The 26931-nt window shown below is 37.2% G+C and overlaps 1 protein-coding gene across 4 annotated transcripts in view; it reads right to left on the reverse strand.

Moving 5' to 3' along the window:
• Positions 1-23244, reverse strand: part of TAPT1 (transmembrane anterior posterior transformation 1) — a 49527-nt gene extending 26283 nt beyond the window's left edge. Inside the window, exons 1-8 of one of the 4 annotated variants that reach the window (XM_088056817.1) lie at positions 22953-23187; positions 18386-18516; positions 14205-14323; positions 13950-13989; positions 11797-11839; positions 9777-9884; positions 9079-9106; positions 209-371 (exon numbers count right to left, since the gene is read on the reverse strand). In XM_088056817.1, the coding sequence (XP_087912943.1) occupies positions 209-371; positions 9079-9106; positions 9777-9884; positions 11797-11839; positions 13950-13989; positions 14205-14323; positions 18386-18516; positions 22953-23187 (867 nt within the window). Of the gene's footprint in view, positions 1-208; positions 372-9078; positions 9107-9776; positions 9885-11796; positions 11840-13949; positions 13990-14204; positions 14324-18385; positions 18517-22952 lie in introns of all 4 variants that reach the window. The other 3 variants (XM_088056815.1, XM_088056816.1, XM_005517819.3) reach the window with 3 other exon arrangements.
• Between the last annotated feature and the right edge of the window lie 3687 nt (positions 23245-26931).

Here is a 26931-nt window from a genome sequence, read left to right on the forward strand (position 1 = left end):
TCCATAAATTAGGCATTATGAAACAGTATCTAAAACATTATTGTTCACAAACCTGTCTGTTTCACTGCATCTATGCTTATTACTTTAGGTGTGTACTGATTTGTGAGAATACCAGATGTGCCACACTCTAAGTACAAATACTGGGACACAAAATAGTTTAGATAGTCTGACAAAAGCATACTTCGTATTCTGATGCCAACATTCTTACCTCAAGCATGTTATAGATGATGTAGAGCTTTATGACAGACTGTCCCCTTATCAGATGATACATCATAGAGTAGTCAACATAGTGCATCATGAAGTAGCAGATGACCAATATAACTCCTTTGAGCATGTCACATACCTGAGCAGGTTGTAGCAAACGTCTGTCACTGAAATACAAAGGGCAAAAAGTTCCACTAAATGTCATATACCCACAAAATACAGACGTTACTAAGTCAATATGAATTTACAGAAGCTGTTCATCATGGATATATTTTAATGTAGTTTATTGTGCTCCTTCCCTCCAACACCACGACTGATACACATTTATAGACCACAATCATGACCAGGATCATAGTCTCTTACTTGCTACATCCCTGTAATTAAAACACTTGTTGAGAGCTCACACTTTTTAATAACCTTCTGCATGCATGCTCTTTGGTTTCTAATTTACCTTCCCTCTTCCACACAATTCTATGATTTTGATTTCCTCAGCTACAGAAACTGTATTCACTATGATCAAGAAGATATGAAGCAGTCATCTTCAATTTCAGTATAGTGAACCAAATGCTGAGGAACAGCTTGTAAATTCTGTATCTTCATTGAGCTCTAAGCTCTGAAGCAGTAAATGCAAACAATTTGAACTCAGAGCTGGAGGCTGATTGAGGTGAACCAAATGCAGAAGTTTTTCATGAGTAACCCAGAAGACTAAAGGAATCATACACTATTTCTTCCTAGTAAAACTACAGGAAGAAAATAGCTTTATCTCAATTGCCACAACAGTATACATAAGCATAATGAAATTGCAAGGCCATATTTACTTGTCTATTTATTTAGTGTAGTATTAATAGGATGCAAAGCAGTTAAAAAGCCTTTGAATTTCTTCAAAAGGTTGAGAATTAGATATAAAAATGGAGGAAATAATTTCTATTGAATGTATTTATTTTTTTAAAGACACTGAAAACGTAAGTTAATGTTTCAAAGAAGTTGCAAGCAAATAGCAGAATTCAAGTTATGAATTTCCAGTTTCTGTACTCTTAAATCTGTAGGTCATCCAGTGATTAGGCAATGTTCCCATGAACTGATAACACATTTAGAAAAAAAATTAAGAGTTATTATGTAAAAATGTACACCATTTGTACAAAACATCCAAACAGTTATTTATGACCTCTGGAGTAGTTCTACAGACCCTGCAGAAAAGTCAAAACTCCCTGCTACCTCACTCATTCTATTTAAATCACAGCTGGAGTGTTATACTTTGGGTTCCTTTGTTGTCTTCCATTCAAAAGCAAAACGCCCTGAAAACAACTTTCACACATTATATCAGTCATGGAACCACAAAGTGACATTCCGCAACGGGCAAATAGGTTGTGCTCTTGCTGCGAGTACGAACAAGAAAGTTTCCAGAACTCTCAGATTTACAGTATTGCACACTGAACTGAGAGCAACTTCTCCTTTTATTATATACTTTTTTACTGCATAAACTGCATTGAAATCAATTACATTCTGAATAAAAGAATTCAACCTGGTCCAGCATACCAGAACTGCTTACAGAGGCTTTCTCTCCCTAAGAGACATTTTCTTGCCTTCAGAAGTACTCAAGTAACAAACATTCACAACATATCTTATTTCAGCATAAGTCCTTGACAAAATGTCTCAGTGAATTTTCTTCCTTTCTTCAGCTCCCAAACTGAGTTTTAACTGCAAACACCAATTGAAAAAATTAAACTGAAAAGTACCTTTTGCCTACTGCTTAAAAAGCCTGTGACTGTCCTTGCATGATGCACAAAAAAAAATGCACCCTTCCCAATCTGTAAAACCACACTTTGAAAATTTACTGCCTTATTTAATAACATCTGACTTAAATGATTATAGTTATTAAAATATAATGGTATACACTGAAATGTTTACATGACTTAAACAAGCCCATAATTATGATTAATTGTTCATATGCTGAGTAACAGCATATTCCTTTTTCTCCAAGCTACTTCCATTTTGGAAGTGTATTCAGTCATTTCTGTACAAGTTTCCTGGCCAACACTCAAACTCTGAAATACAGACTGGGATACAGTGGTAAAGGTACTGTTATGTCACAACAGTAATGCCAGGCCTTAGCACATGAAAAAGAGAATCAGAATTTATCACTCAGCAAATCAGCATCTTCATTCTTCCAGCCAACAACAACCTTAACATTAGAGAAGTAGTGAGTACCTGGTAGAGAAAACCTGATAAGAGACACCCGACTTGAAAATCTCATTCATGGTCATTTTAAAGTTTGTTAAGGTAAGAATTTTAATGATAGGATGGTCTCTTACTGAAATGCAATAGTGAGTAGAATCTATTTATGAAGCTTCTAAAGCAGTCCAGAAAGATTCTCACAGGAAAATGCTTTGATGTCCCCAAATCAATACAGACTGAAAATATTACATCAAAGATTTTTTGGCTTACAAGTAACATCAAAGATGCTCAACCACCAGTCAGAAGTTGAAGATGTTCTCTACTGATAACTCTATCACTCTTCTGCTTGTGTTCAATTTCATCTGTATGACTACACAAGTAAAGCCAACTCATGAGAAGCCAATGTAAATGTACACTGCAACCATCACAGGGGACTACAAATTCTGAGAAGAGACTACATAAAACCAAGAGCACAACTTCTTTTCTAAAGGTGGTCTCAACTATGAAATCTATCTCAGGAGACTAACTCTGTATGAAGTTGCATAGAAGCTTGCACACAAATCCTATACCCTGATAAGATGAAAAGATTTTGAGAATGTGCTATGAACATACTTGATTATCGTTGAATTTCAATTCAAAAGCTGTCCCTAAAGAGTCAGATCAACGACTCTTGATTGCTGTGCTTTAGAGGAATTAAACTTTTGTAGAGCAGATTCCATTCAAATTATGTTTTTAGAGAATTTTAGAATCATTTGTGTTGGAAAAGACCTTTCAGATAATCGAGTCCACCTGTTAACTTATCACTTCCAAGTCCATCATTAAACCAAAGTATTACATCTTTTAAGTACCTCCAGGAATGATGATTCTACCATTCCCCTGAGCAGTAGCCTGTTCCATTGCTTTACAATCATTCTGGTGAATAAATTTTTCCAAATACCCAATCTAAACCTCCTCTCACAACTAGAAGTTTTTGTCCTACCTCTCAAGGTGACTTGGATTTAGTTTCTCAGTAGTCTGTCTGGATGTCTAGGAAAAAAACTGCAATAAATAATATTTTTCTGACATTTTAATTAAAAATACAGTCTATACAACTTCTTGTGCTTCTCATCCACATGAGAAGCAGAACCAACAAATGCTGTGACAACTTCAGAACAAGTGTCCTGGTTTGGGCTGGGACAGAGTACCTTTTATTTTTGGTAGCTGGTTTTTCGGATTTAGTGTAAGAATGTCGGTAAGACACTGAATGTTCTGGTTGTTGCTAGGAAGTGCTTACTGTGAGTCAAGGATTTTTCAGAGGCCCTTGCTCTGCTAGTGAGGAGCTGCACAGAAGGCTGACACAAAGTGTAGCCAGGACAGGATGTCCCAAACTGGCCAAAGGGACATTCCACATCACAGAGCATCACACCCAGTATATAAACTGGGGGAGTTACCCAGAATGGGGTCTATCACTGTTCAGGGACTGCCTGGGTACCAGGCAGAGGCTGGAGGACAACTCTGTCACTTGTTTCTCTTAAAAGGTTTCTCTTAGGCTCTCTCCTTCTCATTGCTATTATTATTATCATATTTAGTATTATTAGTATATTTTGCTTCAATTATTAAATGGTTCTTATCTCGACCCATGAGCTTTACCTTAGCTTTCCAATTCCCTTCCCCATGGTTAGAAGGTGGAAGGAGTGAGTGAGTGGCTGCATGGTACTTAGTTGTGAGCTAGGACTAAACTACAACATCTTAGTCAAAAAAATATCCTCAGAGTTTCAATTTCCTTAGTTTGATGACAGAGGAGCTGCCAGCATCTCAACCCTCTACTCAGCATAAGGGATTACTGCAAAGATTGACTACAGAGAACTGTTTTCCAGAAAGAGTAAGAAGATCCTGGCATTTAAAATTTATTCTAGTGTTCTTTCATAGTACATTAGGAAAGATCCTTTCATATTGACTAAACAAATAATCTAGAGTGTACCACTAACACGTTTCCAATTGAGAGAAATTAAACATGTTTACTCCATAAATCTATAGAAGCATTTTTATTGTAGCAGAATCATTCCACTCTGGTTAGTAACATTCAAAGAAGGATTTTGCAGTGTGATTCTGAATACAATATAGAAAAAAGACAATTATTTCCTACAAATACAAGGAAAACAAGTAAACAGATTAAGTCTAATGATTTGTCACCTTTTGGTGAATATGCAGACTGCAAAGCCTACAGTAACGAAATTATATAGTCAGTGTTCAGTGAGAGCTGTCCATTGCAGTTTTAGTATACAATCAAGCACAGGGGTTCCATCTGTATTTGTCACAAATCATTCCTATCCTTTGCATTAAGCTGTTTAGTACACATAAACACACACAGCCTGATGCGATTTCATGCCTGTCATACCATCCCAGCATTCTGTATTCATTCTTCTCAATATACGATTCTACTTATTGTCTTCAGTAACTACTAAATGCCAACACTGAATAGTACTTTCAGGACATCTTAAGCACTAACTAATCAGATCTTGTGATTAATATCACATACAAACTCATACTGCTGTAGTCATGCACATCATGAGTACCACAGAATCTCAAAGAAACAAAATTAAAAAGCTAACATTGGCCAAGGTATGACAACTACAAAAAGGCCAAAAAACAAACACGAAAAACATAGCATAGTGCTTGTAATTTCAATACCTCACTTGAAAGTAGGGACCCAAGTTTTAAGAATTGACATTAGAGCTGATGTGATAAGTCAGAGTGTGATATTGTACAACTTTAAAAACCATTGAATGGAGATATGAGAAGCTGAAACAGCTTAGCTCATTTCCAAACACTTCATATTTTTACAGCTGCGCATGAAGTATAACAGAATACAGAGAGGAAGATTTCACATGAAAATTACAAATGGGTCTTTTTTTCTCATGAGTGACAAAATGAGAACAATAATTAAAGAGCACTACAATGACAACTTCAATCATTTTGGTAGCAAGGTAACAGAACAGTGGGCAGTAGAATTTCTGTGGAAAGCAGTAAGTCTTTTCCTTCAAAGCTATCCCAGGCATACAGTGATGCTGCACAAATGAGTTAAATATTAACACTTGCCTGGATTTAATGAACTCTGGTCTTGAAAGACAGTATCATAAGAGCCTTTGTCCAAGATGTAGTTCCTCTCATATCCCACCAGATTCCAGAAATAATGTTACATGGTTTCAAAATTTAGCTGAATATAATTTACTTCACAATTTTCACACCTCAAATCAGTAAATAAAAGGATACAGAGCATCTGGTCTGTCTTTCAAATGCACCTTATTATGATACATGATTTATATCTTTTCACCTAATTATTTTCTGCCATTATTTGAGCAACCTGTTTTATTGGAAGGTGTCCCTGTTCATGGGAACGGGACTGGAACTGGTGATCTTTAAGGTCCCTTCCAACCCAAACCATTCAATGATTCTACAATTATTTCATTACTACTTCAAATATTTTTTTCTATAAGTCATGTCTCTCAGATGCTCTTTACAGAATTTTGCAAGTGGTTTCATTATTTCACTAAGTCTCAAGTTTCTACATTAGCTGTAGAGCCTAGACTGTCATGGAATCAAATTTTAAAACTTCTTCAAACAGCCAAGTACCTCAATACTAAAGAGTAAGATTTATTCATTCTTTCTATTATCCACTATGTAAAAATCTTATATTGCTTTACTAACACTGAATACACCAAAATGTTCAAACATGAGATGATCCTTCAATGTGCATGAATTCAGTGAAAATCCAAGCATTCCAGAGAAACTCTCTTGTACTGTAATGTAACCAGCAAATTATGACAATACAGAAAAAAACCACACAGAGACTTCACCATCCTACAGCATGTACTTAACAAGATGTTCAAACTCCTCAGCCTTTGGGTATATTTATCATTACATCTACTAATTGACTGAAAATCTCCATTGAAACAAAGCCTTATTTTTCAAAATACCATAAACACAGAAATCCATACTTAAGGGGATATACAAGCTTATTATTCATTTTAACATAAAGTGATGTGCAAGCCATACTACCATACCTCCCTATTCCACCACAGCACACTTCTGGTTCAGCCCAGTCAATTGTTAAAAAAGCAGAAGCCTGCCACGCTCAATGCTTATCCCACAGTATTTAAAGCACTTGAAAGTCAAACCATGGCAAAATTTCCACAATGCACTGACTGACATCAACCAGGAACTGAGCAAATCAGTCTGCTACAGAAAAAATCTACTTTATACAACACAATAAAAATCAAGGTTTAATACTCATGCTTCAATCTTTTTAATTTATGGTTTGTACACCATGAGACAAATTTACGAAGTGTAAATCCAAGTCTTTCCTCTGTTTTTCCAAGAAAACCATTGGATCAGTCTATGTCCTCTCCCTTTGGAAAGCTAAAAGCAAGGAAATTGTCTTATAAATAGTTAGAATTACTTTGCTATTCTATAGAATTAAATTAAAATACTATCAAATTGAAATGTTACCAAATATCTGCTACCCACAAACTTGGATAAATCTTAGGAAAAACAGTAATTTTTTTTTCCAAGGTGACTTGTGACACTTGTAAAAAAATCCCGTTGCAAAATTAAGTCAAAGTTATATCACAATCTACATACAGCTCCTACCCAATGAAGAAAAATCTAGTGTGAAAACCAGTGCTCATCATAAGCAAACTCCTTAAATAAGTATAAATTTAAGGAACTAGTTACCTGTCTGTAATTTTCAAGGTATTTCTATTTACCATCATACTCAGAATGCCATGATCCATGTTTTATACAGTAGTGTGAGTTCTGTCTCCATCTACTGGTTGAAAAGCATTAGGTTCCATCACCCGTATGGGCTATTACTACACAGATGGTCACACTACTGATCCTTAATGTTTGCTACTGAACAGCATGATGGATTTCACAGTACCTTCTCTAATTGATTAAAGAGGCAAACCAGCTCAAGGCTTTCCAAGTATTGGTATCCACCCCAAACTCATTTTTGTTCCAACAGCTGTACAACTGAAGCTACTCAGCATCGAGTAGAACATTATTAAAAATAAATCACAGTTTACCAATATTTGTCTTCAATATGTTCAAAATCACAAGTAGCTGATGTACAAGATTGCTTAAGCAAGTGATTTCCAAGAAAACCAAGACTGTGTGTTAGGTATTTTAATAAGCCTTGCTTACTGAATTTAAAGCAGTTAAACCATTGGGAACATGAAATGCAACTTGGACAAAGAGAAATTTGTTTTTGCTGTATAAAGAAGTCTAAAAACATGTCTTACTATAGTTGTTTCTGGTATGCTTTTCAGCAACTGACACTACAAAATGAACAATGCTTTCACTACATTGTGTAATCTGCAGACAAGTACACTTGTCTGAGTACTTAGTTACTTTGGCATCCAACCCATATGTACCCTGAATTTATTATTTTAAACTTAACTGCAGACTATCACATGATGTCATATGATTTCTTTATTTGTCTTCCAGGCTTCCTGGTGCTCCTCTGTTCTTCACTAGTCTGATTACACATTCTAATCATCTTTTAGAGTTGTTGGTGTTTTGATTGTTTTATTAGATTTTTTTTAATGAACAAGCATTCAAGATTTTTTCTTGTTTATCTATACAATTCACTGTATTTTAATTGGTTCCTTTAGTTTAGATTATTTAGTCTCATCCAAATAATTAAGATTACTCTAAACAATTACTCCTATGAAATCAACACATATAAAATTTCCAATACTGATGTCATATATACAGTAATTTAAAGATATGAACACTTACTGCAAAAGTTTTAGATGCATATTTTCGTCTTAATAACATACACATATATATATTTTCAAGCTTTTGTAAGAGTAGTGTTTCCATAAATGTTGACACTTACAAAAAACCCTTTTTATTTGAGTTATTGTTCAGATAATAATGCACTGAAGAAGTCTTTTAGCATGCTACAAGTTTATACATGTATTTTACAGTAAACCTCTTCTAACTGTATTATTTATTCAATGCTAATATTTTCAAACAGGCAACCACTGAGGTTTGTAATAATGTATTTCAGTTATAGATATGGTGATCTAGTTAAAAGTCTTGCTTAGGTATCTCTTCTTCATTTTACATCAAAGATATTCACATGGAAACTGAACAACGGGGTTTTATTTTATGTGTAGTTTTTACCAAACTCTCAATTCTTCAATATATCCTTCATTAATGAACTGTGGTGTCAAATTTCTAATTTTACATGAAGCACTAGCAAAAAATTGTTACATGAACACATAAAGGGATCTTTTCCTGTTAGCATAAGTAAAGATGTCAGGAAAATAAAATCCAAGCAAGGTTGTCAGAAGGGTACACTTGCCCACATAGTATACACTAAAATTTTTTAAAATGGACTATGTGATCTATGAAATATTTTCATATTTATGCTCAAGTTTAGCTTCAAGAAAATAAGCTATCTTGAGCAAATCTAATTTCTAATTTGATATTTTAAGAAGAGAATTTTTAACTACACCTTACAGTATGTAGTATCAATATTTACACTGATGTAAAATTGTGATTATACAAAAATATGTCCCAATGAAGAATTCTAAAAAACTGAGTGCCAAGCTTGCCAAGATTAGGTGGCATTGCATTTTGCTCAAACAATAAAAAGCCTCTACATGCACACAATACAGCACGAGACCATGCTAAGAATGAAACAAAACCAACCTTGCTGTTAGGCCCCGATGAGAGCTGTCTCAAAAAAGAAATAAAAAAAAATAAAAAAAAAAGATGTTTTAAATAAGTGACAACTAGAATAAGCTTTCATTAAGCTTTTATTTTTTAGGCAACAGAATCAAATATAACTGAAGACAGTAAACTAATATGTGCTAAAGTGCTGTATTTTATTATGAATACAATTATCTGTAAGTCTAATATTAGGATACCTGGCAATGAACTTTCTGAACTCCCTAAGACTGAGGTTAAGTATTACAAAAAAAACCTGCTTTAAGTACACGCAAAAATATAGGTATGAACCTGACTGAAGTAGTACTTAGAAGAAACCTCAAAAAGCTTAAGACACTATAAACTGAAGTACAGCAGGGGCTATAGTTTTTTGAAGATATCCTTTTTTAAACTGGGCCAAATTGATCCACAGGCACTCTGTGTGAAAAATGTTTTAAATCTAAGATAACAATTTACTTCCACAATGATGTAAAGTTATGTAAGAAAATACACCTACTACAAATAGCACTGATTCAATTTCATGTGTTTATTATTAAACCTAAGTGTTGGTTTCTCCTTTGAGGTATGTTGGTTAATTTAGCTACACTATTCATTTGTAACCAGACTTTTTACTGATTACATGTAGATGTGTGAATTTGGCTGACAGCACAGAAGGAAAAAGAAAATCAGTATTTACTCACCAAGGAGGAATCCCTGTGACACCACATTCCATCCTATAAAGGAAGTGAAAGTGCTCTTCCCTTCGGTCTGATTTACAAGAAAGAAAGAAAGAGAAGGTTGTAATGTTGCTACACTATGCACTGTTATGGAAAGGAGAAAGGAGTACTTGATCTGAGAGTATACTACAGAAAATAATGAATGCATCTTCCTTTTTTTGGTTGGCAGAAAGCTACACATTTTGATGGGCAGATGCATAATTTCCTCAATGAACTTCAGGTGACAAAAGGAAGTTCATGGATTTCACAGCTAAATTCCTCAGCAAAAAAAGGCTTGGAAATAAGTGTGCAACAGAGGTTTAAATTTATTTAATAGGCTGATAATATGAAGAAATATATAATATCCGTAAGAAGAATGCCAGTGTACTTGTTTTATTCTTTCAGATATGCTTTCTTTCTGCAGTTTCTTTCTTGGAATAATGCTATCCTATTTATTTCCTATTGGAAAACATGAATCTGTGAATTCACAGGAGGTCAATGGTAATTTTGAGAGGTACATACAATATAGCTGAAGTTATTGATGTTATTGCTGACAGGACCTAAATTCACTTATTTCAGAGAGCAGAATAAAAGAAAAATACAGAACATGTATTTATAATCTATTTATATCTACTTCCACATGGAAGAATTCACAGATTCGCAGAATATTCTGAGTTGGAAGGGACCCAAAAGGACCATTAAGTCCAACTGGTAAGTAAATGGCCTGTGCAGGGATTGGACCCACACCCTTGGTGTCATTAGCACCCAGCTCTAGTTCCTGCAGGGATTCAGCTCCAGTGTGAGGCACTGGAGGTGCTGGGGCATATGAGGGGTAGTGGGTGCTGCTCACACAAAGCAGAATCTTGTTGGGCTTCCACCATCCAGGTGCTGCCTTCAACCCTTGAGAAGAGCCCAAAGGTGCTGGACACACTCGCAGCAGTGGGGAATGGGGAACCCCTTCAGATGAGGTGTGTGTGGGAGGTGTCTTGTAAAAGTTTTGTCAATCTATCTTTACATGTAAAAACCCCCATAATCTTCTACTGTATTTTCTTGAGAAAACTAGATTTTGGAGAAAAGAACCTCACTTTCCCTCACAAATCCTTTCTTGCTTTGTTGAGATGATGTAAAATGCCTTTAAACATAATGAAATTGGGAGTCTCATCAAGAGCTTCACTAATGTGCAATTTTAGTTTTCATATTACAATGTTTCACAAATAATACAGAATAACTCTTCCACATTCTCTTCCACATTATTGGTATACAACATATTTTCAAGAAAAAGAATAAGTTAGCTCTATGAAAGAGCTTCAAAAAAAAAGGCAAAAATATTAATCTACCCAGAATCTCTGGGTCTGAGGTATTGATAAAAAAATTATCTGAATTGTAAAATGAAACTCTGCCTTTCAACCTTGGGTAGAGTTAACTTTAGGAACCTGTCACCAAGGTCTCTAACTCAAACAGAACTGCACCCAGGTCCACTTTTCTACCTTGGCACATACTTTGCTGGAACAACAAACCTTTTATGCTGGCAAAGAATATTTTAATGAAGTGAGAATAGTGTATAAGATTCAAAGAGAATAATTTAGGAAAGTTTTTTTCTTGTCTCAAAAGAAAATACAGTAGAGCTGATTTTTTGTAATTTCAGAAGATGTAATCTAATTTTATGAATTGTGTTTGTTAATTTTTTTAAAAGCACCCTGCCACTTATAGAGCATAGACGTAATGAAGTTGCACCTGCCAAAACTACCACCATGCAATGATTCAGCCTTTGCCAGTTTGATCTCAGTGATTAAACAAAGCAGTTTAGTTCACTCAGTGGTAAAATCTTGGATTCTTCCGACTGAAGTTCTTGAAGTTTTAAAAAAATTGGTTTGTGATTGAAACACCAATATAGCTCTGACAAAAACACAGAACTAAATTTGCTCAAAAGGAAAGATCAAGTGACAAGGAAGAATGACAGAAGTCCAATTGAAGTGCCTATACTGACTAGGCAGAAAAAGGAAACTATTTTCTTTAAGATACATTACTCTTTGTTTTCTTTCAGAACTCTGCAAAATGAAATATTACAACATGTGGAAGAGGCTATAAACCACTTCCCCTATATTTAAGCACTTTGCATGATATACCATAGGCATAATATACCATAGCCCATTTATACAGAATGCAATTTCATTGTTCTAAAAAAATAGTGGGTAATATCTTTCTCTACACTGAAAAAAGAAGATAGAATTATGAGGAAATAAACTGGACAGTAAACTGGAAGGAAAACAGAACACTCACTACTCAATTACTTCACTGAGATGTTGAGAAAAAAGTCAAGATGAAGGGAGGAGCACTTTTATTTACCACACAGAATGGAATATGATGTGGCAGGTTCAAGTAACAACTAGTCAACATTTATTTGATATTTGCAAGAAAGAGCAAGCTAAAAGATAAACAGCCACCTGCTTTGTAAGTACCTTTTGTAATTATAAATGCATTTTTCCTATTCAACTCTGTTTTGTTACAAATACATAAAGATGTATTTCCTGAGCTGGAAGAAAATCACAAATATCTTTTGCTGTAACAAATAAAATCAGTATAACTACAAAAAACAAGAAAATCCCAAAGAATTCAAAGCGTAGGTTCTGAATACTTGGAAATAAGAACCATAACATCTAAAGAAATTCTATTACATATTATAGACATGAGTGCTAAAACTTTCAGTAAAAAGCCACCAACTTTAAGAACATGAATGAATTAGACAAAGTCTGAGGTACTGAACACGTAGAGATTCTAATGAAATAAATTCCAAACACATTGGAGGAAATTGTCACGAAATAAATTGCTTCAGGAGTTGTTACAGAAACAAAGACTTCTTCACTCAAGATAATCTCAGGTTCACAGCACAGCACCGGATAACACTTTAACAGAGTCAAATTCAACGGATTAAACCAGCTTCTATTGTGCCTTATACACAAAATACTGTCAAGCAAGCAGAATAAATATTAGCACTGCAGGTGCATGTATGCATATATACACATATTACATACATGTGACTGCATATGGTGCTTCAAATGCCACTTTCATCAGCATATTCAACAATAAACCAGCAATTTGTCTTTGATATCTTTAATTGTAATTTCAGAAGAGCAGGAAAATTTCTTTGCTAAAAGCAAAGCTGAGTTTATAAACAAGAAAGAACATTTTTAAAAAGAAAAAAAGTAAGATTCAAATGATACATTGAACTCAATTACATTTACCTGAATTTAGTAATAGTATCCATATAGATATCCAAAAATAGGCACATTTGTCATCAGGCTAAAACCAAATAACTGTCATTTTTACACAGCTAAGAAAACTCTTGACCTAATAAGTCTGAGGTTCAGTTCAAAATTAACAGCACAATAAAACATTAGAGACTGCCATCTAGTGCCTATGTTTAACATTACCAAATACAAACATTTCAGCTTTAGACTGTATTTTAAAATATTAATTTTTTGCAACTAGACTAGCACTTGCTGTAATCAGAACATACATTTCTAAACTATACATTTGAAAGACCTTCACATAATACTGATAATGCAAATAGAAACAACTTGATTAAAAATAACATGGATCAGTAACCATAAATCAACTTCAAGTTTTGGAAAATTCAGAATAAAGATCCTGAAGTCTTTATTTAGTCAAGCAAAAAAGATAACAACAATACAAGTGTTCCTTTTATTTTAGACTACACTTAAGGCTTATACAACCAACTTCACCATGAAGTAGCAGATTTTATGAAGGAAATTAATTCTAATTTTTGATGCCTATGCCAGAAGGGCAATCTAAAAATTTTATGTATTAGCAACTTCTTAGTATTGATATGAACAGAAAATCAAGGCATTAAGATCTAAAATTACTTTTTATTCTGACTGGTTTTCCTCTCTATGTTTCAGTCCCTAGGATTCCTCAGAGGAAAGAAAAGAACATATTTTATTCAGGGATCTTTTCAGCAAAGTTTTCCATGAAAATAAGGAACGCTTTTACTGTTAAAAACCAAACAAATTGTTTCAATACCAAAGAGCCTATCAAAAGACACGAGCCAAATCTAAGAAATTTTTAAAAATGTTCAAATAGATGTAAGATAAAAGAATAAAACTATAAGGTAATGTTACACCTCTGTCATTCACTAACCTGAATATACCTAACTAGTGCTGTTATCCAACTGTTGTGTCTGAAGGAAGCAACGATGACAGTTGGTGACTGCTGGTAAAGCTTAAAGGTCCCACACACACCTTTACTTTGGCTAATTTAGACTGAGACTGCTATTTTACAGTGGAAGAAGTCACTAATAGTTCAAATGGCACTGAAAGGCCATAAAATGAAGCACACACATGAACAATGAAACATTACTAAGGGTATCAACACCTTTCTCTTGAATCAACTTACCGTAAGCCATAGCAAGGCAAAGTGATGAACCGGAACATTGCCAGAAAAACTCTCAAAGGAAGCAGGGTGAACACATACAGAAAAGCATCCAGGCACAAAAAGATTCCAAAAAACATCAACTAAATTACAAAAATAAAACAGAAGTATGTTAGTAATTTATAAAATTTACAAAAAGTTTATAAAGAATTATGTTAGGAAAAATAGATTTACATAAGAATAACAAAATAAGCACAATATTCTCACTTGTTTAATCAGCTGAACTGTAAAAAAATTAATATGCTATGCATTTGAAGACTATTCAGCAAAAATTCTGCACCACAAGGTCCAAGCAGTGAAGGCTTTTGTAGACTTTCATAGCTCACTGAACTTAGTCTTTATTTAATATATAAACTGCAGTTGAATATAACTGTAGCTCATTTTCCAATGGTGACTTTCCTGTAAGGTTACCAATTCATGTTTTAACCTTAGCAGAAAAAACCCATAGAGCTGTGCATAAATGTGCACAGCCATGTTCTGCCTACCTCCTTTTTCAACATTACTTCCTTCTCCAAAAAGCTTTATATTACCTTGTAAATTTTCTATTGTGCAGCTACTTACAGCTGTGGTAGATTTCCTTCAAAGTATAACCACCATTTTCATAAAAAGAATATAAAATATGAAGAGGTAAACTTCCACTTGCCCTCAGTTTAAATGTTTTATCCTTAATTTACACAAACATTAAAGCCATTCATTGTGGCTACAAGCCAAGCAACTCTATGATAATTGAACTAGACAAAAACGCTACAATTCCAAAGCTCCTATATACCAGACCATCCCCATATGAAATTCCTTCTTTATCTTCTGTGTTCTATCTAAATGGAAGTCTAGAAATATACTTTTATGCTTCTGTCATGAGCTAGTATTTTTTCCTGTGAGCATAATCCCATAGAAGCCAGTTTAACTGGCTACACAATTACAACTAGCAACATCTAAGCAGACCTAGATATCCATGTCAGATACACACTTACATGTGAAAGTTGTATATACAGCTGATGGAAAGGGAAGATACTGGGGTGGGGGTGTAAAACAAAGTAATAGTAAATTACTTTTATTTCTCACAATCCCTTTGCCTTTCAAAGTACCTTGTTAACTTGTGCAACAGCCAGTTCCACATCCAGTGAGCACTCTTACACCTCATACACCCTTGTAACTCCGAAAGCAATCCTACAGACTGCATTCCAGAACAACTATCCACAAGCCACATAGGACAACTAACTCAGCCACAATAGCACTGCCATCATCCCTGAGTTTTTACTTTCCTTTATAATATTATTTCAACCAATTCTACAGTGGTAGAATACTTCAACACCATCATGATGTTAAGGCCTCCTTCCTGATATTTACTCATTCACCTCTAGTACCATTTTCTAAAATTTCAGCATTTTGAGTTACTATTCAAGTTATCAGGAGCAGTGGTTACATGAACTGTGGATAAATTTATCCACTGCCTTAATATGTCATTAAGCTACCTATTTCTTTTAAAATAACATTTAAACTAGGTGTTGAATATTCAAGCACTGAAGACAACTGGAACTGATCACTTAGTATTTTTAAACTCCTTAATCCAAATAAAACAGAAAGATAGCCTGTCATTTTGCTTGTGTTCTTTGAGGACACCTTTATGCTCTCAAAAACAGCACTACTTTTTCTTTTAGATTTAGTCAGACTTCTCCACCTGAATGCAGTGATGGTTTTTTGATGGTTTTTCACATTCTATAAGCTTGCATTAATATTTGCAATTATTGTATATTGTCCTCATTTTCCCAATGTTTTTACTACATGCACCTGATGAAATATAATCAGTGCTGAACCTTCTACTGCTTTCTGTAAACATTATTTTTGCTGCTCCTTTCCAGATATTAAGGAACTAACAGAAAAGCCTACAGAGCTTTTCCATCATCATAACTATAATTTAACAGAGCAGCACAAAGTTTAGTTTTGAGATCAACTGGAAACTGTTCCCTTAAGATGGCAGAAACAGAGACCACCAGACCACCTTATTTAGTATAAGTAACCTAGTACAATGAAAAGTTCCCACTGAAACTGCACATTTCATGGTAAATTGCCTTGCTTCTCTAAATAAAAAAGGGGTACTCAGAACAACAACAAAAATACCACCCTTTGAACATTACACCCCTCTCTAAAACTATGGATGTTAATTAAATGCCTATTAAGTAATATGTCCTGAGATTAAGCTTTAATAAATTTACTCCAATTTATTCTCACTCTGCCTGATTATAGTTTTTATTCTTATTCTGCAATTATACTATTAGGTAGTAAACAAAAACAAGCCATCAAGAAAATTCTTCTCTCCCTTTACTAGTGTCTCACATGCTTTATTTCAAGTAAGCAGATTTTTATATCATGTTTGCAAGTGGTTTCTGCAACAGGTGATGATCTGTACACTATTTAGTTGACTTCAAGGTGCTCAATTTGATATAGTTAGTATGCATACTTACTTACATGGACTAAGCCAATGCAAATAACTAAAAAATTATTTCATAAAAAATTATTTCATAATCTCTCAAAACATAACTATCATTTTTTAAATCTCTTTATTATTTGGTTTCATAATATTTCATATTCAAAGCACAGACTGAAGTTTGATTTACCATGCAAAACCCATCAGTTGCACCACTTACAGCATTAATCTTATTTATAAAAAGACTGCTGGATATTACATGTTCTTGCACACTCAAAGTTTTATTGAAAAGCTATGGTGAGGATCCTTCAGAATAATTTCTGTGCCTTGGAGACAGCATGTAATAATCTACATAATTAAAATGGAGATGATGTAGAAATACTGTATCATTCAACTGAGTCTCTACTGTAAGCGGAATAGGTAAATACAGAGGATGCAAAGACACCATCCCTGGAGATGTTCAAAGCCTCCAACCCTGAACAACCTGTTGTAGGTTACACAGCTTTAAGCAAGGGCATGGACTACTCCACGGGTCCATCCCAATCTCATTCCTTCTGTGATTTTCTGCAGTAACTGACTGGGAGTTTAGTTTGGTAAGGCCAGGCCTCATCATGGCTGACGGATTAATTTAATGATACTGAGGCAGGAACATGAGCACTACTGATCAAGGGAATCCTGACTACCCTTCCTCCCTCTTCTTTCATCTTTAGTTATAAAGCTCCCCTTCTGTCCTCATGTAGACTCTGGATTCTCAAGAATATTGGCTGACCAAATCAGCTCACTATTCTAGCACAGAGCAAACAGAGCAGGTAAAGTATAACATTCACTGCTGAATTATGAGTGGATTTAACTCCTGGAATGGTCCAACAAGCACCACAGCTCATGCAAAACAGGCAGTATGCATAAATCAGGAGACTGAAGTGGGAGAAAGAGCAAAACAAGTTTCTTCCTTCAGACTAAACTAAAATGATTTAGCCCTGCGTAACTTCATCCCTAGAGATTTTGGCAATTTTAGCAGTATTAATTTTAATGTAATCATTACACTGCAGCCTAGCCAAACCTTATTACCGATGTTGCCTTACTCATCATTCCTGAGCGCACTGCTGCTGCCACTGCCTCCCAAATCAACATGGTTAAGCCAGAACAAAACTGGCTCACGGCATGGCCAGAATGATATCTAAGCTGACATAAAGGAGGTGGCAAGAATCCCTCAGGAAGGGCCTGACACTGAGACAGAAGATGTGGTAAACAGTGGCAAAAAGCAAAATAAAAGACTAGGAAAATTAAGTCAAAAACCTTAGAAAAACTCATCTGTCACCACATTTTTCTAAACCTTCCCATCCTCATAGAATTTTACACTGAAAAAAATCTGAAAAAAACCCAAACTTTTTTAAATGTAAAATTACATTTTGCTGTAAAAAGTTGTCTTTTGCTTGGTTACTCCTTTAATGATCAGTGACATCTTTATATTTTAATTAATTTGTCATCATCTGGATTTGTTTGTCTCTACTAATAACAAGAGTTGCTAGCAGCAACAAGCAAACAGGCAAAACACCCCTGAAACAAAAATGTTTAAGTTACTAACATTGAAAAATAATTATGATACAGATTTACATCTTGTTTTTGTAGTTAAAGTGATTTAAAACTAAATAGTTCTTTAAATAATTTAATTCAACAGATCTCACCTCTAAATTGAATCAAATGTTAAAGCATACTTCACCTTTTCCAGTTCTTTTGGTATCCGCATGCATGTGTACACCCTCTCTCGCCGCTCTGTGTATTTTGCTTCATTGTGTTCAAGGAAATAACCTCTTGTTAGCTCAGCACTGATGAATCTCAGCAACGAAAGATCTACTCAGAAACATACATAAGCAGAAGACACTTCAGGCATGACCTCCACAGGGTGAGAAGCTGCTATGCTTTTGTTACTTATTACTTGCTACATGTTTCCCTTACATGGCCTCTATCCCAGAAGGTTTCTGCTGATGTTTAAGTAACTTTCCATGGAAGGAGTTACAGGAGATTCAAGCTCCCCCATTCATTCCCCTGCTGCCACCCAACGAACAAGCTACTTTTCCCAGGCAGACATCCCACTTCTACAACACATTACTCACAGCCGCTACACAAAATGCAACATGCTGAGTGAATCTAATCCTTCTTGTATTATCAGAACTCCTAAATTTACTAAACCCTATATTTGACTTCTTAAAAGCTATTTTCTCTCTCAGCAACATTAGCAACTTGTTCTTTAAAATAAAGAATAGCTTTCTGCAACAGCAAAACATTCACAGATACACAATCCCAAGTGATTCAGTGCACAAACAGCACAAACACAGAACTTTGGTGATCAGGTCTTTCACAACCAAAAAGCCATCATGCACAAACAGCTCTCCTATGCTTTAATGGCTGTAGGTAAATAACCTGAAGGCTGACTGGCCTGTGTTAAAGCAGCTCATATGGCTTCTAAGAAAGACTTTGCACAGAGTAGCCTTACAGAATTAATACCATAAGAAATTATAATTGTGAAATTCAGGCTGTCAGCACAAGAATGTTGAACTTAGGCTTCAGCACTCACTGAGGAGGTCTGACATTACCACCTCCTTGTAACACTTCAGAAGTGACAGAACACTACAATGAAGTTCAATATATCTCTGGTTACCAGCATTTAAAAACAGAAACTCTCAATGTTCACACAACACCCAGAAGATGAAAATCACTTGTCTAGACAAACAGATAAAAAGCTACAGACACTTACTATGATACAAGAACATGCTCGCAAACAGTAAATTCAGATTTCAGCCAAAGTCTTGGGGACTAGAGGAGGTAGAAATAACCTTTCACGGTAGAATGCTCTGCATTTTTCAGGGCAGGAAGAGGCTGTATATACATTCTTAGCAAAACAACTTATGTAGCAGGTGTTAAGAGGGGAATGCGAGTATTGACGCCCTGCATGAAGAATTCACCCAAAACTGTCTGAGGCAATGCCTTCTTAATATTCATCACACTGAAGATAAATGCTTTCACAGTAGCCAGAAGATTATGAAGAGTTTTAAATCAAAGAAGGAACCAGCTCAAGTAGAAGTATAAAAGAAGCAAAAGAGTGTGTGTTTACAGCCTGCATTACCTTGGGTGGGAGGTGTGATTAGAACTTGGGGAGATTACAGGCACTTTGTAGTAGTGCATTAATATTCTCTGTATGTCTAGTATTGTGGTTTATATCATGTTGCTGATATCACAGCCATAAAACTCACTAACTACACGTTAATTATGTGTTGTTAATAAATCTTGATTTCCTTTAAACAATGAGAACTGAACCATTTTCCCGTGTATGAGCTTGTCACTGGATAGTAATTTCGATGATCTGTGTATTACTGATCCACTCCTACTAAGTAAGCCAAAACTACTCAAAGCCTTAAAGGCACTTATTTTAAAAAAAAACCAACAAAAAAACAAATCAACATGTTGCTTAATGAGTAGTAATAAACTAATATTTACATATAAAGTTTCAATCAAAGTTCATCCTGTGAAATCACTTCTCAGACCTCTTGTAAACTTGTTTTCTGGAGTCTTCCTTTGTAACAAGAAAAACTTTTTTGGTTATGCCAATTCTTCAGTGTTTAAAAACTTGAAAGTAAAAACAGATATGTATAAACACGCCAAGCAATTACTCTGTTAACTGCCCAGGTGTATTTTTTTCCACCTCAAATAACCAACCTTCTCTAACTTAAAGATAAAGCAATCTCAAACAACTGAAGTTTCCTGCACACTAAATACATGTATATAAGCAAGTACCACAGAGTAACTTATGAGTCCCTGCCAACTTCAGATATTCTAAGATTTTAGCTAATGAGCTATTTGTTCGCACCCCTTCTTACCTCACACTAAGTATTTTAGAGGCCTATAGCTGAAAACCAAATGATTTTATGTTTTCAACACCTTAGACTTTCATGCCCTAGATATTGACCGATAATCAATCCTTGTAACTGAGGCTGATCAGCACATAAGCTCCAGAGTGTGACTGCAAAATCATCTCTCCAGTGACAGGAGATGCACTGGAGCGCACAGTTACTCAGCCACCTCCCTTCTGAGCACTTATTGCCACCCAGCACCAGCCTCAGCTCTGTGCCAGCTGTGAAAAAGATTAGTGGCTGACCCTGTAGGAAAAACACAGTAACCAAAAGAACAGCATGAGACATCAAGGCAGAACAAAGTAATAAATCATTTGAAAAACAGCTTAATTCTGCTCTTAAAGCATCAAGCAACTTTTTCTTTTAAAAGTAAACTCTAACTCCTACTTCAAATTCCTTCCCTACTTCAAATTCCCCTCTTTTGCAGTCAGAAAGTTTTAGACTGTGGCCCAAGTTTAATCTGTTCAGACAGCATACTCTTAATGCTTACAGTATGCTCATTTGTCTCCACACCTCACGACTGGAAAGCATAAGCATCTTCAAAAAACACAAAAGGACACAAATTCCTTCAAGGTATGAAGATAATGATTTAACTAAGTTATACTTCAATGCATAACTACACAAAGGATAAACATTAACCAGAAAGGAGAGGAAAAAGTTGTGGAAATGTGACATGCACTGCACTTCAATAAGTTTCTACTATATAATAATAAATTGAATCCTAAATACAACAATTCCAGGCACTCACTTCACTCCTGTCAATCCTAAATACACACTTCTTCCATAAGTATGCCAATTAATCAATTGAGAAAGTATGTATTTAAAAAAGCACTTTCTTCTCCTCTAATCAATTTCTCTTTACAATACTTGTCCTGCTTCATCAATGTGAAGAAAACCCTACTTCTGTTATTTAACATATTTCCACCCTTAGATGAGTTAGAATTTTTAGTTGCTCAATCAAGAAGCCTGTTCTTATCTTTTCTTGACATAAACCATCAGAGAGCACCAAAGATTTTTAACTATTTTAAAATTTTAAATCAATTTCATGAACATAGTTAAGTATTCTCCACCACCTCCGATAACAATCACCTTTTTGTAAAGTTATTTGTTCAGTTGTTTTTCGGGCACATTAGTATGCCTCTTGAGCATTCTTTTTTTTCACCTCAAAGCAATTCATAGTACTACAATCAAGCCACTTCCTTTATAACTACGGCAATTGCATCAACTTTATATTCTGTAATGTTCGTCAACACCACAGAACTGCAGTCCATAATGCTGCATGTCTGGTGACATAACACATCAGAAACAGACACGGCACCCATCAAACTCAGAAGGAAAGTATGCAATTGTTGACACATTATTAAAGTTAAATCCTAGTTCCCTTTTTAATAAGACCTCTGTTATCACATTCAAGCCAAGGCTGAGAAACCCTTGAAAGTTTAACACTTAAGCACTTTCAAGATTTTTGAGCCAATCAATTAAGAATACAGTGCTAATAGTTATTTATAACCTTACCAACATTAAATTAATCCTGACATGGTGACTGACAGCTTTTACAAAAACAGTAAGGTTATTTACAAAAATTACTCGGTAGATACCCGAAATAACCGGTTGAAGTGTGAATGTAAATATAGCTGCATATTGATAGCAAAGTCCATGACATTTCCCCTTAATTTTCCTTATAAATCCCCAGATGGTAAATTTAATTTACTTTAAATTACTTTTAATAATCTGCCTACAACTTCCAAGCTCTAACGGCACCCTAGATACATCTGTGAGCGTGTAACAAGACCTGGTAAGACGATGAAACATTTCTAGCACTTCTGCAAGAAAGTTGAGCGAACCCGCAGCCTCCCGGCCCGCGAGGCTCGGGAGCCACGGGGCCAGGTCTGAGCGGCCCCTCTCCGCTCCAGTCACACTCCGCCCGCTGGAACCGGGCAGGTATCGAGTCCCACCTTTCGGGCAGAACACACCCCCCGGCACGATGCCCGTGCTGCCTGCAAGCCCCCTGAGGAGCAGCGCTTGACAAACTCCGTGACAGTGACAACAGGGCACGGGGACCCGTCCGCCCGCGCTCCCCTTCCCCAACGGACCCGTGCAGAGCCGGGACACAGCCGGCCACGGCCACTTCACGGACCGAAGCCACGGGCAGGGGGTGAGGCCGGTGGCCGCCCGGCGTTCCCGGGGCCCCGCCGGTCCCGGCGCACTTTCTGAAGTCGCTCGCCCAAGTTCGCACGGGCGGGCGGCGGCAGCGCTGCCAAGAGCCGCCCGCCCCGAGCAACACCGCCACGGACACCCCGATTCCCCGTGGGGGTCACCCTATTCCGGGGCCCCCGCTGCCGCGAGGAGGAGGCCGCTCGCTCCGCCGCCGCCCCTCACCCGAGAGGCTCCGTTTCTTCTTCCTGCCCCGGTCGCTCTCGTAAAAGCCCAACGTCTCCGTTCGCTGCTGCGGGGACGGCTGTCCCGGGCCGGCGGCGGGCGGCCGCGGCTCGCTGCTCCCCCAGAGAGTTTTCGGCTCCCCGCGGCCGCTGTCCTGCCGCCCGTCGCGGCCGCCGTCCTGCCGCCCGTCCCCGCCGCTGCCCGGCGCGGCGGCGGCGTCGGCAACACCGGCCATGTTCGCCGCCCGCTGCGCGCCCGCCGCCCCCGCGCCGCGCGCCTGCCGGTGAGTCATCACCGCGCGACAGCCGCGGGCCCGGCCGCGCGCCACTGCCCCGCGCGCGGGGGGCGGGGAGGGGTGGGCCAGCGCGCCGCCATCTTGCCGCCGTTAACCCCTGAGGGGCCGGGCCGTCTCCCGGCCCGTCCCGCTGCCCCGCCCCGAGGCTCCGCTGTTTCTGGGGGTCCTGCAGCGGAAGGCGCCGGGTTTGCGTAGGGGGGCGGACCCGGCGAGCCCCCTGCCGTTTTTTGCAAAACGCGTGTGATAGTCAGGGTTAGATGCCCCCCTCCCCTCCCCACGGGCCGTGGGACAGCAGCTCAAAGCAGTTGCTAACGAAGTGATTAAACCTTGAGCTACGCAAATAAAGACCTTGTTCAAAAATGGAAAGCGAGTGGTGAATTATTAACTTTAAAGCCAACAGGGTTTCAATGAACTGGAGAGCACGAGTTGGCCTGGGCCCGGCGCTTGAGGTCACAGCCCCGCGCTGCCCCGGCTGGGGCGGCCCTGGCGGAGCCGCGGCTGACGAGCCCGGCTCGCACGGAGCTCTCCGAGCCCCGCGGGGCTTGAGGAGCCCGCAAAGCTCAGCGAGCCCCACCAGCCCCAAAAACAGGGCCTGAAATCGCGCGGTTCCCAAGTGCTGGAAATGCCATTCGTCCTGGCAGCGTGGTACTTGCGGTACTGGCAAGATGAGGCTTGCTAGAGACCGTACTAATGAAAAATAAGTGTTCCTGCCACAGACTGCTTGTATTTATACACACACGTGAGTGTAAGAAGCAGGCAGCTCAAGGCAGCAGTGAAGCACTTGTTTGCAGGGGAATTCATATGGGCGCGAGGACAAAATACCTGGCCTGAATTTCAAGTACAAGATCTCCTTCACATTCAGTTCTCATGTTCTTATCATGCATTCACAGGCCAGATTCAGTCAGCTTAATTTTTAGCCACTCACCCTGGGAAAACAAAGAATGTTTTATTCTTTGGAAGGCCATAGTAGGCCTTGTCTATAACTCTTAAGTTAATTGTACAGTTGTCTCAAAGAGCACTTTGGGCTTTGGATAGACTGGATGTACCCATTTCCATTGCCATTAGTAATTCTAAATGCCCTAAATCTGGCATTTCAAGCCAAATCTTGTATTTTCAATCAAAATTTTGTATCCAATCCAACTTTGTATTCAATCCAATTCTTGTATCCAAATCCAAATCCAGATTTTGTGTTTTCAGGCAATGGAGTGCTTTTTGCAGACAGCGATACTGTGTAGTAAGAGTACCATAGAGGGAGCTAGCTAATAGGCATAGCTACTATCCTACACATTATCAGACTGGAGTTTCATCTTTTCTCTTTAGATGTAAAAAACAGTTGGAAAAAAAGAATGCAGAGCAAAAGCTCCAAAAAGAACTGAAAAATTCTCTCAGCTGGAGGGCTGGTGCAGTCTATGCAAAGTTACATGACTCTGAGAGATGTTCTGCTTCTCTCCTTCCAACAGTATAAAAGTTTTATCCAACCATAAGATGCGTTGCATGATATTTAAGGACAACAAATTGTCACAACCTCGTTATCAGTCTTACCAAAAAGAGGGTGCTTGCAGCATCAAGCATCATCTAACATCTTATTCAGGCCCACTGAGAAGCTATCTAATGAATTGCTGGCACCAGTTGTGACAGCACATACATTTTTGTCTTCAGGGGTTGACCCAAGATGACCTTGTTTAATTTACAGGATCTTCAGTTTTCTGCTTGAAGTGATTCAGCTGAAGGCATGGTAATATTGTGACTGCAATATGGTTCAGCTAAGAATTCCCTCTACTTTTGACACTTCAAAAGCACATTGAGCAGATATCCTTGAGTTTCTCCCTGTGGAATCCTGCGTTAGTTTTTTTTTTTCTGTATTTACATACAGTTTACAGACATCATTTGCTGGATGATTGTTATGTTATTTTTCACATGTAAATACATGTATTCCAAATATTACATGTGATATTTTGGCACAGTTGAGTCAACCCAACTGCAGCAAAATCCACTGTTTAGGTATTTGAGGCCTTGAACTAGCCAAGACAGAGGAGAAAAGCTGCTTGATGAGAAACATTAGCAGTGTTCATATAGGAAGTAGTGGTTCATTATGGTATCAGCTGTTGGGAGTTATCTGGAACCATCTGCTGTTCGGGCAGGAAAAGCTGATTTTTTTTGCCTTCCATAGCTTATCTGCTTTGAGACATGCAATGGAGTGACTGCAGCATGTCAGAATCTGCTTTACAGTTTCATAACTGTTCACAGATCTTTTTTCCCAAAACGATTTTCTTAGAACAAGACACAGCCCTGTCAATGTTTCTACTACTGCAGTTCCATGTTCTTCCTCAAGAGATAATTAGCAGGTGGGGAGGAGAGGGAGGATAGTTTGAAAACAATGACTGTCTCCCAAGAGAAAAACCCAGTTTCATTCATAGAACAGCAAAAACCACTAGGGCAGTGAATACAGACTGAGAAGGAAGTGCTACTTAAATTTTATTAGGACTGTCAGTTCATTTGATCTTTGGGGCCTTCTTTGAACAAGCAACTTACTTTTTTTGCCTTAAATTTTCCACACATATATTAGACTAAAGCTTAAACTACCCAAAAATCTTATACATATTCATCACAGAGGAATTTTTACTAATTTGATAACAGAAAAGTTCTTCTGCCACCAAGTATTAAAAATTTTATAGTGTATCCAGCTCAGCTGTGCTTTAGTCCTTGACTATTCATTGCTGCAGCTACTCTCCCTCCTAGTGAGGAGGGTTGTTTTACTCTGAAGAACATTTTATGTGGTTTAAAACTCCTCCTTTTTTGTAGTGGATTTTTTCCCCCCACAAGGCTCAAAAAAAGTCTACTAAGAAGAAGACTCAGAAAATGCATAATAATTAGTTTTGTTAGCGCTTTTTGCTGGCAGAACTTTGTTGTCATTTCAGATCTTGCCACCTATGTCATTCACCCCCACCAACTCAGACAGCTGTCTTAAGAGAGATGATGTATCAGTGATGCGTGTTAAAAAGAGGTAAAATAAGATTATCCTTTTAGATAGTAATAGAAACATGAAAAAAATATCTATCACCAAAATTGTATTTCATATGAGAAGTAAATTGTGGACATGTGGTTAGGAAATGTGAAAGAAGTCTAGAGAAACTCAGGATAATGCCCCAAGCAGACTTAAGTGAACTAAGAATACATTAAGTAGCAATAAAGAAGAGGTGGGTGTTAAAATCACAATAATAGCAATGCAATTTGAAACGGGTACAAGTAACTGCAATGCTTACAACTATGTGAAAACATCTGGTCTCTTTCCATTGTAAGCTTCTTGCGAGTGGAGCTCAAATTTCTTCAGACTTTGCAATATCATTCAAAACAGACTAGATACTAAAAATGTATGGTTTAATTATTTAATTTCTTGAGTCTCATGCAAGAATTATCTTTAATTATGATCTTGAATTTGATTTCCAATAATTTTTCATTTTCAAAAGTGTCATTGGTGTGTACACTTTCTGTGAGGAGGCAAGTTAACAAAATTCATGGTGAATTCAAAGTGCAATAATGCTGATTTGTTTCCACAATAAGATATTTTTGGCCTCTTTTGTAATATCAACTATTTATTTTGTGTTAGGTTTGTGACTTTTAGGTCATCAATCCACTTATTATATGAGTGAATATTCATTCTTCTACTGAAAGCAATCTCTTAGC

This window comes from Pseudopodoces humilis, chromosome 6 (genome assembly GCF_049639895.1).
Source record: "Pseudopodoces humilis isolate 2021_Gansu_Grassland_sample_001 chromosome 6, ASM4963989v1, whole genome shotgun sequence".
In the NCBI taxonomy this organism is placed as follows: domain Eukaryota; kingdom Metazoa; phylum Chordata; class Aves; order Passeriformes; family Paridae; genus Pseudopodoces; species Pseudopodoces humilis.